The following is an 11,384-nucleotide window of genomic DNA, read 5'->3' as shown; positions in this document are numbered from 1 at the left end:
CATTCTTTGCAATCAACCCATCATGGATGAACCATGAGCAGTGGGCTGCTGTCCATCAGCACCAGGGAAGCAGATAGAGGTGCAGTGTCTCGCGCAACAATACTTCGACACACTTAGGGGAGCCAGGAATCGAACCAGAAATGTCCGGTTCCAAAGACAATTGCTCAACACAATTGGGTTCAGATACCTATCAAGTTTACCAGCCCTAAACAAAAATCAGAAACCAAAATCAACAGAAAAAAAAAAAAATTTAAGACTGAATCTTAAGGGCACTAGAAACCTTTTTTTTTATTTTTTTACAGAACCCTTCATCTGCTCAGCATTTCTGACAAGTGTTTTCCTGGCGAAACTTTCTGTTCAAAACCCTTCAAGGTAAACCCTGAAACTCTGCTCAGAAATGGTTTTACTTTCTTTGTCCTTTTGATACATGTAGTCATACTGCTTGGGTCAAAGCACATGATAATAAAGAATGTATCTTCCTCTGACTCAAGTCCATTCAGTCACTGACTGTGAGATCCAGTCATCCAACCATTTTATCAATAGAACTAATCGGAATAGGCTCTTATATCACACCAAGCCCTCTCATAACTACCCCTATAGATAGGTGGCAAGTATCTCAGATCCAGCAACAAGCTCAAAGAAAAAACACTGTCAAAATGTTGCCCTATGCAGTTTTAATGAGGAAATTAAAGAATTGAATGTTGTTGATTTGTCCAGAGTAGGTGTGTCGACATCCATGGCATTTTTAACAAATTCACAACTGTTGTCAACCAAAACAAACCATCTGGAAAGAAGATGTTTGGCCACAGAGTTCATTCAGTCATCTCTGAAACTCATCCTGTTACTTCAGCACTTGATGAACTGATGTGTGACCTCATATATCCCAACTGATTCGCTGACCTTCTCGTCATAATCTGTCCAGTCCTGTAATGAGAAATAGCTCCTCCAGTTAAACAGAAATAAGCAAAACACCATTAGACAACAAAGCGGCGAATGTTGACTTTACTGACAGAAATTAAATAATAGCATGATCAAGCAACTGGAGCTTTGATTCCTCACATGATATTTAGGCAGAAAAGCATGGTGTCGCCAAAAAAAAAATTGTTCTCCCCAAACTTACTTTTTCAAGTAGATTAACTTCAGGGAAAACTGTTCCAGACTCTGCTCCTTGTGCAGCAAAGCCAGCCTGGGTTTGAAAAGAGTGAAACTGAGAGCAGGTACAATTGAGTGCATTTTCATACAAATTCCTGGTCTGAAAAGACATTTTGACTGCAATCAATCGTAGTGGAAAAAATGCGGGAGAAGAGAGGATTGATCGGACACTTAAATAAACACTGCACCCTATACCTTAATGAAGCAGCATTCATGGTGTCACCCACAATGTGACCACTTTTGTTTTGAAAGAAAGCGAATGAATCACAAATGCCACACTGGGCCAGCAGCGTATCAGTTATTTAGTGTACGCCAATTTGGTTTTTAGGTGTCCAGTTGTCACTGCAGTTACTGAAGATGTTGCCTTCAACCACAAAGTGTACTACTGTTTGGTAAATTGACTTGATGTTAAAGAAATATTTAGAAAATGTCACAACTAGCAGAGATTACCTAAAAATCACCTAGAAACTTTAAGGAAATACTGGAAACAAGGATGCTCACCTGTGGTTGGAAATCGACAGGTTCCAAACCTCGACACTGAAACTGCACCATTGTCTTAAACCGGTCACTGTCGTCAGCCTTCAGTGCAACAAACACAAAAAAAAAAAAAACTATTTAGAAAAAAAGGTTTCTGTAATGTCATACTTTACCATTAGTGACTAGAATTCTAATGCATGTCGCTAGTGTCTTTTGACATTTTTTTGTTTTTGACATTTATTTCTGATAATTTTGGTAATTTTACTCAAGTTTAAGGTTTCTCCTAAATCATGAGGAAAATGCTATGAGTAGATAATTACTTTCATTAGTAGGTTTGTTGTTTTGTTCTCACTTGTTACCTTACACTGATATTTTATGTGAAATTAGTTCAAAAGTGCAGTTCTAGGTGTTTCCTTACATTGTAGGGTGTGATTGTATCTCCCAAGATATCTGTACAGAAACAATATTGTTATCACATTTTCCATTTGCACCTCCAAATTGTAAAAGGTGATTTGTTGGAGAAAACAAAACTTTATAGTTCATACCAATTGAATTTTCCCTGCTGCAAAGTTTACACTTCTGCACCATGCTGGCACTTCCTCTTCCTCCTTTTAAAGGTACACTCTCCTGAGAAAAAAAAAAGCAGTATGTCACAGTGGAAGTGAAAGAGTGTTTACATGTGAATAAACTAAAAATCTCTTACCGCCAGGGTAACATACTGCCATTTTTCAGAGATCTCTCCACAGTTCCCACACTTCAGCTGAAGTCAAGGCAAACGTGTAAAACAATGGGTCTTAGAGAAAGCAAGAGCACAGCTTAAATGATATCACAAATTGAAAAATATGCACAGTACATTTGGCAACAATTAAGAGGATTAACTGCCGTTTGCCAACAAAAACAGAAATGACCCATGGTCTGCATCACAAAGGAAGTTCAACACGGCTGGGATAAAAAAATAAAATAAAATTTGGAAATGTCTTTTTCAATGTATCACATAAGTATGGAAAATTACATGACATGCACATTTTATACAAAAAATAAATAAACTGAGTGTATTTTTGCCCTTTTAATTGCCCTCTTCAAGGGCCGCCACAGCAAAACATTTGCTTCCATCTAACTCTTTTCTCTCAAGCCAACTATTGTCCTTTTTCACTCCATCCATTAATCCCCTCTTTGGTGTTTCTTGGGACCTCCTGTCTGGCAGTTCCATCCTTGCCTCCTACACCTAATAGATTTACTATCCCTCCCTGTTTGAAATCAATTTATAAACACAAAAATGACATTCTGGTAAAAGAATAATCAACAACAAACAAAGAAAAATGATTCATCCCTACCTCGTGATTGGTGCAAGGATTTGGATTTTTAAAAATCATGAATTTAAATATGGAAATAAATGCACCATCTAATCCCAGAGTAAAGGGACCAGTAAATAAACACTTAGCCTGGATTAGTTACATTTCGACAACTTGATCTTGATTTATTTTTTATAAACACGAACATCAACTATTGAGCAGAATAGAAGTGTCACGACCAGGGGGTTCCAAACTTGTTGACGTTATTTTCTCAGGAGGAGTGACAGATCAACTTCCCATCCCAAACTGGCTGAACCCCCGTGTGATACAGACACAGCAGGTTTGAATCTGTATTTAGCAGATTCAAACCAGCAACAACTGTTCTTTGCAATAAAAAAGGCAAAATATATAGTTGAAAGAAAGATAAATGTGGCGCCTGCAGTAAAACTCGTCATTTGCCCACCTCAAGTCTCACATGGCAGTTAACGCCTTCATATATTAGTTTGGAAAACTTTAACAGAGGAAGTGCTAAGCAAAAATGGGATATTAATGTTAATATTTACAATGTCTTCTCTGAAATGAATGTCAAAAAAAAATAATGATAATAGTACGTGGCATAAGACGACACACGAAATGCTGTTCCAGTCAACTAGCATGTTAGCTTGACAGCGTCCTACCTTTAGAAACCAGCGGAAGTCTTCACCCACTGGCTTCACGTTGGTAATGTTCTCCAGGGTGGCTTTAAACTGAAGCCCAAATTTCTGTCATGTATGCGACAAGAGACAAATTATGGCGAAAATCACCACAGGGATGTCAATGTTTACAATGAGACACGCTGCATCTGTACGTACCACCATCTTGCCTGCCCACGTCCACTGCTGCGTTCAGGGATTCTAAGAAGATTGTATTTCAGAGTTGCAAAGGGAGACTCTGCACTTTGGTGAGGACTTGGCAAACAAGAACCCTTTAAGTGCAAAGATAAATATTTTAATAACCTTTGTTTTGGAGTCCAAACTCACATTAACACTCTAGCTCTAATGTAACAATGTATAGATTTTGTAGTGCGGCATACAAAGAGAATCGCTTTAACGGTCAACAGCGACATTAAGTGGATAATAGGTAAAATTGCATACGCTTGATGCTAAAGGTACTGCGTGCGAGTTTGTCATGAAATATTCAACATTTTCAAAATAAAAAGACGGGGTTGTTTGCAGTAATTGTTTATTGACGATGCAATTACGTCACAGGCCCTCAAATACCAAGCCAATTCAACAGTCATACAGTTAAACCAGTCACTCAGTCAGTCGCATGATACAACAAATTTCAGTCTTAAGTAATACAAAAGTGATTCAAAGGTATTTCATTGTAGCCTGAACTCAAAACTGAAACCATTGTTGGATTTGTTTTTTTCCACTATTTTGAGCATGAATACTTACTATACATGATAACCTGAGGCAACTTTTGCGGAGGCATTGCGGTGGGTTTTGCAGCCTAACGGCCGCAAACCTGGGATGATATTGCAGAGGCATCCAAACCGTCTACTTTTCAAATCTTGAAACGGGGAGTATCAACCTGAGAACACACACACCTGATATAACAACCTTATTTAACAAACCTGGAATCATTTGCAATTTATACACTGGTGGGTGGTAAATCACATGTTCAGGTGAGTCACACGGAAACGGGTCACGCGTGATTTGAAGACCGCGCGGGAAAGATCTGCGCTCAGCTGTTTTGACACGTCATTGTAGGGCGTAAGGACAAGCATCGTGGATTCCCAGCGATGCCACTTAGCAGCGTGTTATTGTCACTGAGCAGGCGGAAATGGAAACTAATAACGTGGAAACCTTGCAGTGACGTGTCAAAAAGGTCTGCTGAGAAGCCGAACAAAGGGCTATTCACTGAGCAAAGTGTCCGACTATCACCTCTGCAGCTGAGCCAAGTCCTTACAGTAGTTACACCCCTTATGCCCTTGGCTTTGGAAGTCTGATATCGCATTATTAAAAAAAATAATAATTGTAAAAAAAAAAATCGTGAAAAAGAAAATGTGCTTCTGATGCTGCAACTATCAGATTCATTGCTGTGAACAACTTTCATAATGAACATTTCTGTGTGTGTTTGTGTATGCGTGTGCAACACATTACACTGTAACACATTTAACACCGAAGGAGGGGAGGGGGGTAAAAAGAAACAAGAAGCACAGCCAAGATTGTCGTTACAAATACAGTGCAATCCTGGTTTGTTCAAATTATCTAAATTCACATCCTTCTTGCCTGGAACCTAGCCAAACATTTATTACATGCCCCGGTCATTAGGGGTTCAAGTTTCATCAGACATTTAAAATAATAAAAAGGGTTTCCCTCTTTTATTCAGAGTCAGCATGATCTTCAATGAAGCAGCAGGGAATACATAAAGAAAATGCAGTCTTGGGAGATTCTCTGGGGCCACTGGTAATCAAAAGTCATCACAAGAGTTGAGTTTCTCTTCCCCCACAACCCTGAACAAAATCTAAATTCCAAGTTCAACATTACAATGAATAGAACTAAGAACAAGGAGTAGTCATAACAATAAAAAGGCATTTGAACTCTTTTTGCAAATCTTTTTTCCTCTCTTGCTTATTTTAAATATGACTGTGCCTTCGGGCATTATTTACAGCACGAACCCCACACCCCTCTCCCAGGGAAGAGAGGTGGGACGAGGTCAATGAGGTCTGCTGCTGGACTCTGATGTCCGCCTCTGCCGCAGGGTGCTGTGGCCGTTTATGCAGCCATTATGACGCTTGTTTAGTCCACCATTCAGAATGTCTTGGATGTGCTGTACTATCAAGTTGATGGCCACTGTAAAGAGGAAGAGAGCGAGGGATGGGTTAAAGCTCAGAGCACATTCACAGGGCATTGAACACTTTTTATCTGCCTGAAAGGAGGAGGGGGCGGGGGCAACATCTGCTTAGAATCAGATTTCTTACCAAGGTTATCTGCTCCCCGGGGAATAATAACATCTGCATACTTCTTGGTCTGACAGAGAAAAAGATACTCGATGATCTTGTCAACCAAACAAGTTATGATTTAAACCCATCTTCTTATTCTTGCCCTGGTTATTCATTGGTTTTCATTGTGGACTACACTAAGCATGACATTTGTCTTTGGATGAATAAATAATACCAGTGACACAACAACCAGCCTGTTTCATCAGCTGATTACTTAAGTGTGATGAATTTGTGTGACTTATCTTTAGAATTTCTAGTCTTGATCTTATGAGTCAATCACCCGATCAGTTTCCTATTTGATATTTCCAGCTGAAATGCAGCTGACACGAACACTGTTTAGATACTGACATTTACCCAAATTAAGGCTTCGGGGTAAACATCTGGATCTCTTTTTTCAACTATTTGATTTCTAATGCAGATGTTGATAACTAAACTAAATCCACATAATTATACAGTCTTTTTCTGTTGATCTTCCATTGGCTCCAATTCAAATATCACAATCAAACATCAAATTTGCTTGTGAAATCCAACTATACTTTAAATGCCTTAATCATGAGCTGAAGTTAGCGCTATTCTCTAAACATTCAAATACATTTTAAGCATCAGTTGACACATCGGGGTCCAACTATGGTATCTTTCCCCCTGGATAAGGGAGCATTAGTCAGCCATTCCAGACTGCAGAGCTCTAGTATGACATTGATGTTGCCATGGTCAATTTAAAAAGTACATACTGGTAAACAGAACTCCTCGAATGCTGGTTTAACAAAAGTGATGTACTGAGCCAACACCTGCTCCAGCTCTCTCCCACGTTCACTTATGTCTCTCAGAACTGCAACAGAGAGCAAAATTAATAAATAGTAATAAAAAGAAATAGGGAGAAAATAAAGATAAATGCTATAGCATGTGATATCACCAGCTCCTGATTTGTGCAACAGTTAATAATCATTTACAATTCAGTAACAAAATTACATCCATAAATGGACTGGAATCCCTAATAATCAAAGTGAGATCAAACACCAATAAAAAATAAAATTGAAAAGACATTCGACTCATCAGAGTATCAACGTCCAGGATGAAAACCCATTCAAATATGAATGCATTCACCAACAACCTTTTGATGGGTAGATATGTTGTCTATTTAATTTAAAACTACTGTATACTAGACCCACAATCTGTCATTCAAATCAAGACTAAATAAGATAGACTTTTAAGTAACTCCCAAGAATTAAGTTGTAATGGACACTGAAATGGGAGGAACACCAGAAACGGTGCAGAATGGTGTTTCAAGGATGATGCAAGAAATTTTAAAAAAGGTAATATCATGATATATTTCTTCTATTCGCTAAGTTTCAGGCTCTCTATAGGCTTATGAAACTCACAGTTACTGTACACTTAAAACTTAAATCAAGGTGACACACCTCGACGTGAAAGTCGCGTGTCTGGGTCAGTGTCAACAAAAAGCTTCATCTGGAATAGATCCCTGATCTCCTGAGAGTAGAACATTAGGATGCCTTCAAAAAGTACCACATCCGCTGGATAGACTGTAACAACCTCCTCTTTCCTGGAAAGAACAAACACACACAAAGAATATTTCTTGAATATATTCTAAAAAAAAAAAATGCAGGTCATAACCTTTTCCATGGTGAAGATGCCTGCTTAACATGAATAGTCAATTCAGGCCACATGAAAGCACTCACCTGGAATGAGTGACAAAGTCATAAACTGGGATCTGAACAGTCTTCCCCTGCAGGATCTGTCGCAGTGTTTGCATTATCAGTTCATTGTCAAAGGCATCTATGAAGAAGAAAAGGCAAAAGCTTTGATTGGAACGTCATGGGATCCCACTCGGACCAGCACCCATGTACACGTGGGGTGTGCACATCACATTTGTTGAGCAGGGAATTCCTTTCGTGGAACAGGTGTTGGGTTCAGTCTCTAAGCAGCTGCCCTCTTAGAGAGGCACTGCTGACTGCAGGGATTTAAAATCAGCCAAGAAAGGACGCAGAGGCAAGAGGGGCTAAAGACAGGCTCCAAAAATGGAGTCAATGCTTCTGCCAAAACACCTATTGATGCGGCAGCAGTGGCGGCTGCAATGCGTGCATGGGGGGGGGGGGGGGGGGCAGCACCAGTTTCCCAGAAAAGGTTGGTCATCAACCTGACTGTATAGTATTTATCGGTGCATTTCAATGCATGGAAACGTTTGGTTTAAATACTGAGATAATTGAAGCAATGTCACACCTGGATGATCAAAGTTGAATTGGCCCTTAAGTGCCTTGGCCTTCTGGTCTGGAGTCAGCACCTTGTAGAAGCTGTCTTGGCTGAGGATTGCCACCTGCCTCTGGTGGTGATCTATCTTGTTCTGCCCGAGCAGCTCCATGATCTTCTCACATACTGATGACTACAAATACAAGGAAAACAGTCACAATGATGATGGTAGACACTGCAAGATTACAAAATTATAAATCAGAGATGATGTGATGCAAAACCAGCAGCAATGACAGCAGCTTAACATAATTGTGAAAAGACCAAGGCCATTGTGGTTTTATTGAGTGGAAACAAATTGGGAAAAATGATTTTAAAAAGTGCTAGATTTTAACCAGAAATATGGACAATCTGGTAATTTCACACACTGTATGTGGTCATTAACACAATTATATGTAAATGGCAGTGTTTGCCACCCTTTTGTCCGCACTGACCTTCCCAACTAAATGAATCTCCTGACGAATGCTGACAGGACACTCTCCAGCTGCCCGAGGCAGTGCTTCTTTTGTGTTCATGAAATTGAGCTTCAATGAATTCAACACCCACCCTCTGAGCCCGAGAGGATGTATGAACACGCTCAGATGCAACATATTAAGCTGGGAGGCTTTGCCTCTTACAAAAGAACTTTATTAAACACATCAATGGCTTGTAGTGAGATAAATAAATTAATAAACAGACTTCTTCCGGCATATCAAGGAGAAACTGAAATATAGTTTCCCCCTCTTAATGACAACAAACCAGTGCCCATTTGTTGGTCAGAAATGACTTTTGAGTTTTTCCCCATAGTTGGTCAATGTAAAGACAGCACTGAATTACCCTTGCTATTTGATAATAGTACAAAACAATCAGCTGCAAAGAGCCAGGGCCTACTTTCAGTCAAGAAGGCTAAAATTACATCATTCAACTCACGAAAAGTAGGTTAAACTCCCACTTGGAGAAGTAGTTGCTAATTCCAACTAAACTTATCCTGGTAATTAAAATACTAGACGATCCTTGGCTTGGCTTTGTGTGGCCCTCTGTCTGTAAATCAACTTGGCATCATCTGGGTCAAAATTTTGAAACTAGACGAAGAAAAATTTAAAAAGACTCAAAGGCTGCATCGGGATAAAGCCACAGTTAAAAAAAAAAAAAAATAAGTATATATATATATATATACATCCCCACTGAAAGGTTGAAAGCAATCAGTGACACTGACAGATAAGAAAGCTACGGTCGAACACGGTAGCTGGATGTAAGGTGTCTTCCTGCTGGCAAATGTTATAAAATTAATCCCTTTAAGACCTAAAGCTGGGACATTTGAAATAAGGGGTCTTGACAGGGCTATGTTAAATCCTAATGGCAGGAGGGTGACTGCCAAGCAGGCTAAGTTTGTTGAACAAACAAATCTAAGATCTAAATTTTGCAATATGCCGGTCTTGAAATTGATTATTCATAATTTTCCTTAACAAAAACTTTGGTTCACTTAAAGTGAAGTGATGTATCACCAGAGTAAAGTGTAAGGTACTGAACACGAAGGCTCACTGATAAGAGTGACTAAACCAATTAGTCAGGAATAGGGAAATAGATACGGAAGAAAAAGAAAAAACCAGTTTCCTCTCTATGTACCAACACTGACAGAGCATGCAATTGAGTCAAAGATAAAAGAATAGGTCCTCTGCGGTTTCCTTCACAGATTTGCAAAATGCTCATAATGGCTCTCTGAAGATACCTGAAATTGGATCTCTGATGAAAATCCTTCACCCATTAATGCTTTTCAAAGTCGATCTGTTCCTGTTTTAGTTGGTAATCATTTTGTTATGCGTGTGTTGCGCATTGCTTACAGCTCTGGTATACTGTTAAATGTGTTGGTTCTAAATTATAATGTATTACCGTGAATATATATTCAGAAATTCAAGTGTATTTTCTTTTTTTTGGAAAAGGGTTAAAATGTAGACTCTTTTGTATTCCCAATTCGAGACTGGGATTCTAAAACGTGGATTCATAAACAAAATTCCAGTAAATAAAAGACGACGGAAAACCACCCGGATTCATGACAAAGAAATCAACTGACGTCCTCGAAGTATCTATGTCTGCGCTCACGGGAATTCAGGCAGAATTCCCGAGAGCTACAACGCAAGTTACAGTCAACAGTCGCTGAGGGATGATATACAATTCCATTGAAAAAAAACAAAAAGAAAAAACCGGTTGGGCTGACTAGCCACCGCATACATTTATTTAATTTACCTGTTGACAATGTGAAAACATTTGATCTCTAGCCCCGCGCAGAGCGACGTGCGACAGAGCAGCTTTAAGAGCATCAAAAGGTTAACGTTATGCAGTGTTCCTATTCTACTACGGTCATTTGACAAACCAAATAGTTATATTCACTATTTTATTAAACACTGAATATGGGAGGAACAAGAAAATATTTCCGACGGGAAATAATGGTCGAGTCATTAAAGGTCTGCACTGTTTACAAACAAGGTTTAGCTAGCCGGTAAAAATGCTAACACTAGCTATTGTCTGGTTAGCATGTGATGGAATTTAGCTAGAGAGCTAACGCCAATATTCTCCACGTAGACAAAAGAGGGTATACGCCATTAGACCTTCATCACACTATATGGACCATGACAAGCAAAAATAAATGGTTTACAGTTAATGAGTGGGTTTACAACGTGTCGGGTTTAACAGGTGCCGGTCTGCTGCCGGCTGGTTCACCAGATGATACAGCTGTCAATCAAGCTCCAACGCTGAGTAGCTGAAGCCACGCGGTCAGCCAACACCCGGCTGCCGACCAATATGGACCGTGATTACCTTCAAATCTAAACGTGACAATTCAGAAAATTGCTCGAAACGGAAAGATAATATACCAACCTTTCCACTCGCGGTGCCTCCCGAGACACCGATAAGAAAAGGTTGGCGAATAATTTTGGCATTCTCGCCTCGGTCCTTAAGGTGTGTTTCACTGTCCCCGGCCATTCTTGCAATGTGGAGAGAACGCGACTGTGCCGGGGTATCACCGTGACCAAGCTCCTCCCACTGCACCGCCGCTATTTATATAAACACATATTTAAAAAAATCAATGGATTCATTATTCACCATTACTCAATATGTGTCAATAATATGGACCAAGAAGTGAAATTTAATGTTAAATATTAAAAAGAAACGTCTCGTTTATTTTCTTATTTGACTGACGCCGATACCATCCAATTGTATTTCACATCAGCGGGTCAAAG

The 11,384-nt window shown here is 39.5% G+C and overlaps 2 protein-coding genes across 2 annotated transcripts; both read right to left on the bottom strand.

The window, feature by feature from the left end:
* Positions 1–203: 203 nt before the first annotated feature.
* czib (CXXC motif containing zinc binding protein) lies at positions 204–3,817 on the bottom strand. The gene is made up of 8 exons (XM_086172343.1): positions 3,773–3,817; positions 3,599–3,682; positions 2,333–2,389; positions 2,175–2,256; positions 2,048–2,079; positions 1,654–1,731; positions 1,121–1,186; positions 204–924 (listed from the first exon to the last, which is right to left on the bottom strand). The coding sequence occupies exons 1-8, from the start codon at positions 3,776–3,778 to the stop codon at positions 847–849; spliced, it is 483 nt and encodes a 160-aa protein (XP_086028469.1). The 5' UTR covers positions 3,779–3,817; the 3' UTR covers positions 204–846.
* Positions 3,818–4,975: 1,158 nt separating this feature from the next.
* uck2b (uridine-cytidine kinase 2b) lies at positions 4,976–11,136 on the bottom strand. The gene is made up of 7 exons (XM_086173057.1): positions 11,023–11,136; positions 8,146–8,305; positions 7,605–7,701; positions 7,326–7,468; positions 6,639–6,736; positions 5,887–5,935; positions 4,976–5,758 (listed from the first exon to the last, which is right to left on the bottom strand). The coding sequence occupies exons 1-7, from the start codon at positions 11,125–11,127 to the stop codon at positions 5,622–5,624; spliced, it is 789 nt and encodes a 262-aa protein (XP_086029183.1). The 5' UTR covers positions 11,128–11,136; the 3' UTR covers positions 4,976–5,621.
* Between the last annotated feature and the right edge of the window lie 248 nt (positions 11,137–11,384).

This window comes from Fistularia commersonii, chromosome 25 (genome assembly GCF_037954325.1).
Source record: "Fistularia commersonii isolate RoL2024-O1a breed Wild chromosome 25, RoL_Fcom_v1.0, whole genome shotgun sequence".
In the NCBI taxonomy this organism is placed as follows: Eukaryota; Metazoa; Chordata; class Actinopteri; order Syngnathiformes; family Fistulariidae; genus Fistularia; species Fistularia commersonii.
The sequence above is the reverse complement of the archived record's forward strand: the minus strand, read 5'-3'. Positions and strand labels throughout refer to the sequence as shown.

Bases quoted from the DNA above. Each gene is read 5' to 3' on its own strand.
- czib (XM_086172343.1), bottom strand. The intron at 2,080-2,174 runs GTATGAACTATA...GTTTCTGTACAG, and splicing joins CAGCAGGGAAAATTCAATTG to ATATCTTGGGAGATACAATC. The intron at 925-1,120 runs GTAAGTTTGGGG...TTCTCATTACAG, and splicing joins AAGTTAATCTACTTGAAAAA to GACTGGACAGATTATGACGA.
- uck2b (XM_086173057.1), bottom strand. From the start codon at position 11,127: ATGGCCGGGGACAGTGAAACACACCTTAAGGACCGAGGCGAGAATGCC. The intron at 8,306-11,022 runs GTTGGTATATTA...TTGTATTTGTAG, and splicing joins GAGGCACCGCGAGTGGAAAG to TCATCAGTATGTGAGAAGAT. The intron at 6,737-7,325 runs GTGTGTCACCTT...TCTCTGTTGCAG, and splicing joins CACGCGACTTTCACGTCGAG to TTCTGAGAGACATAAGTGAA.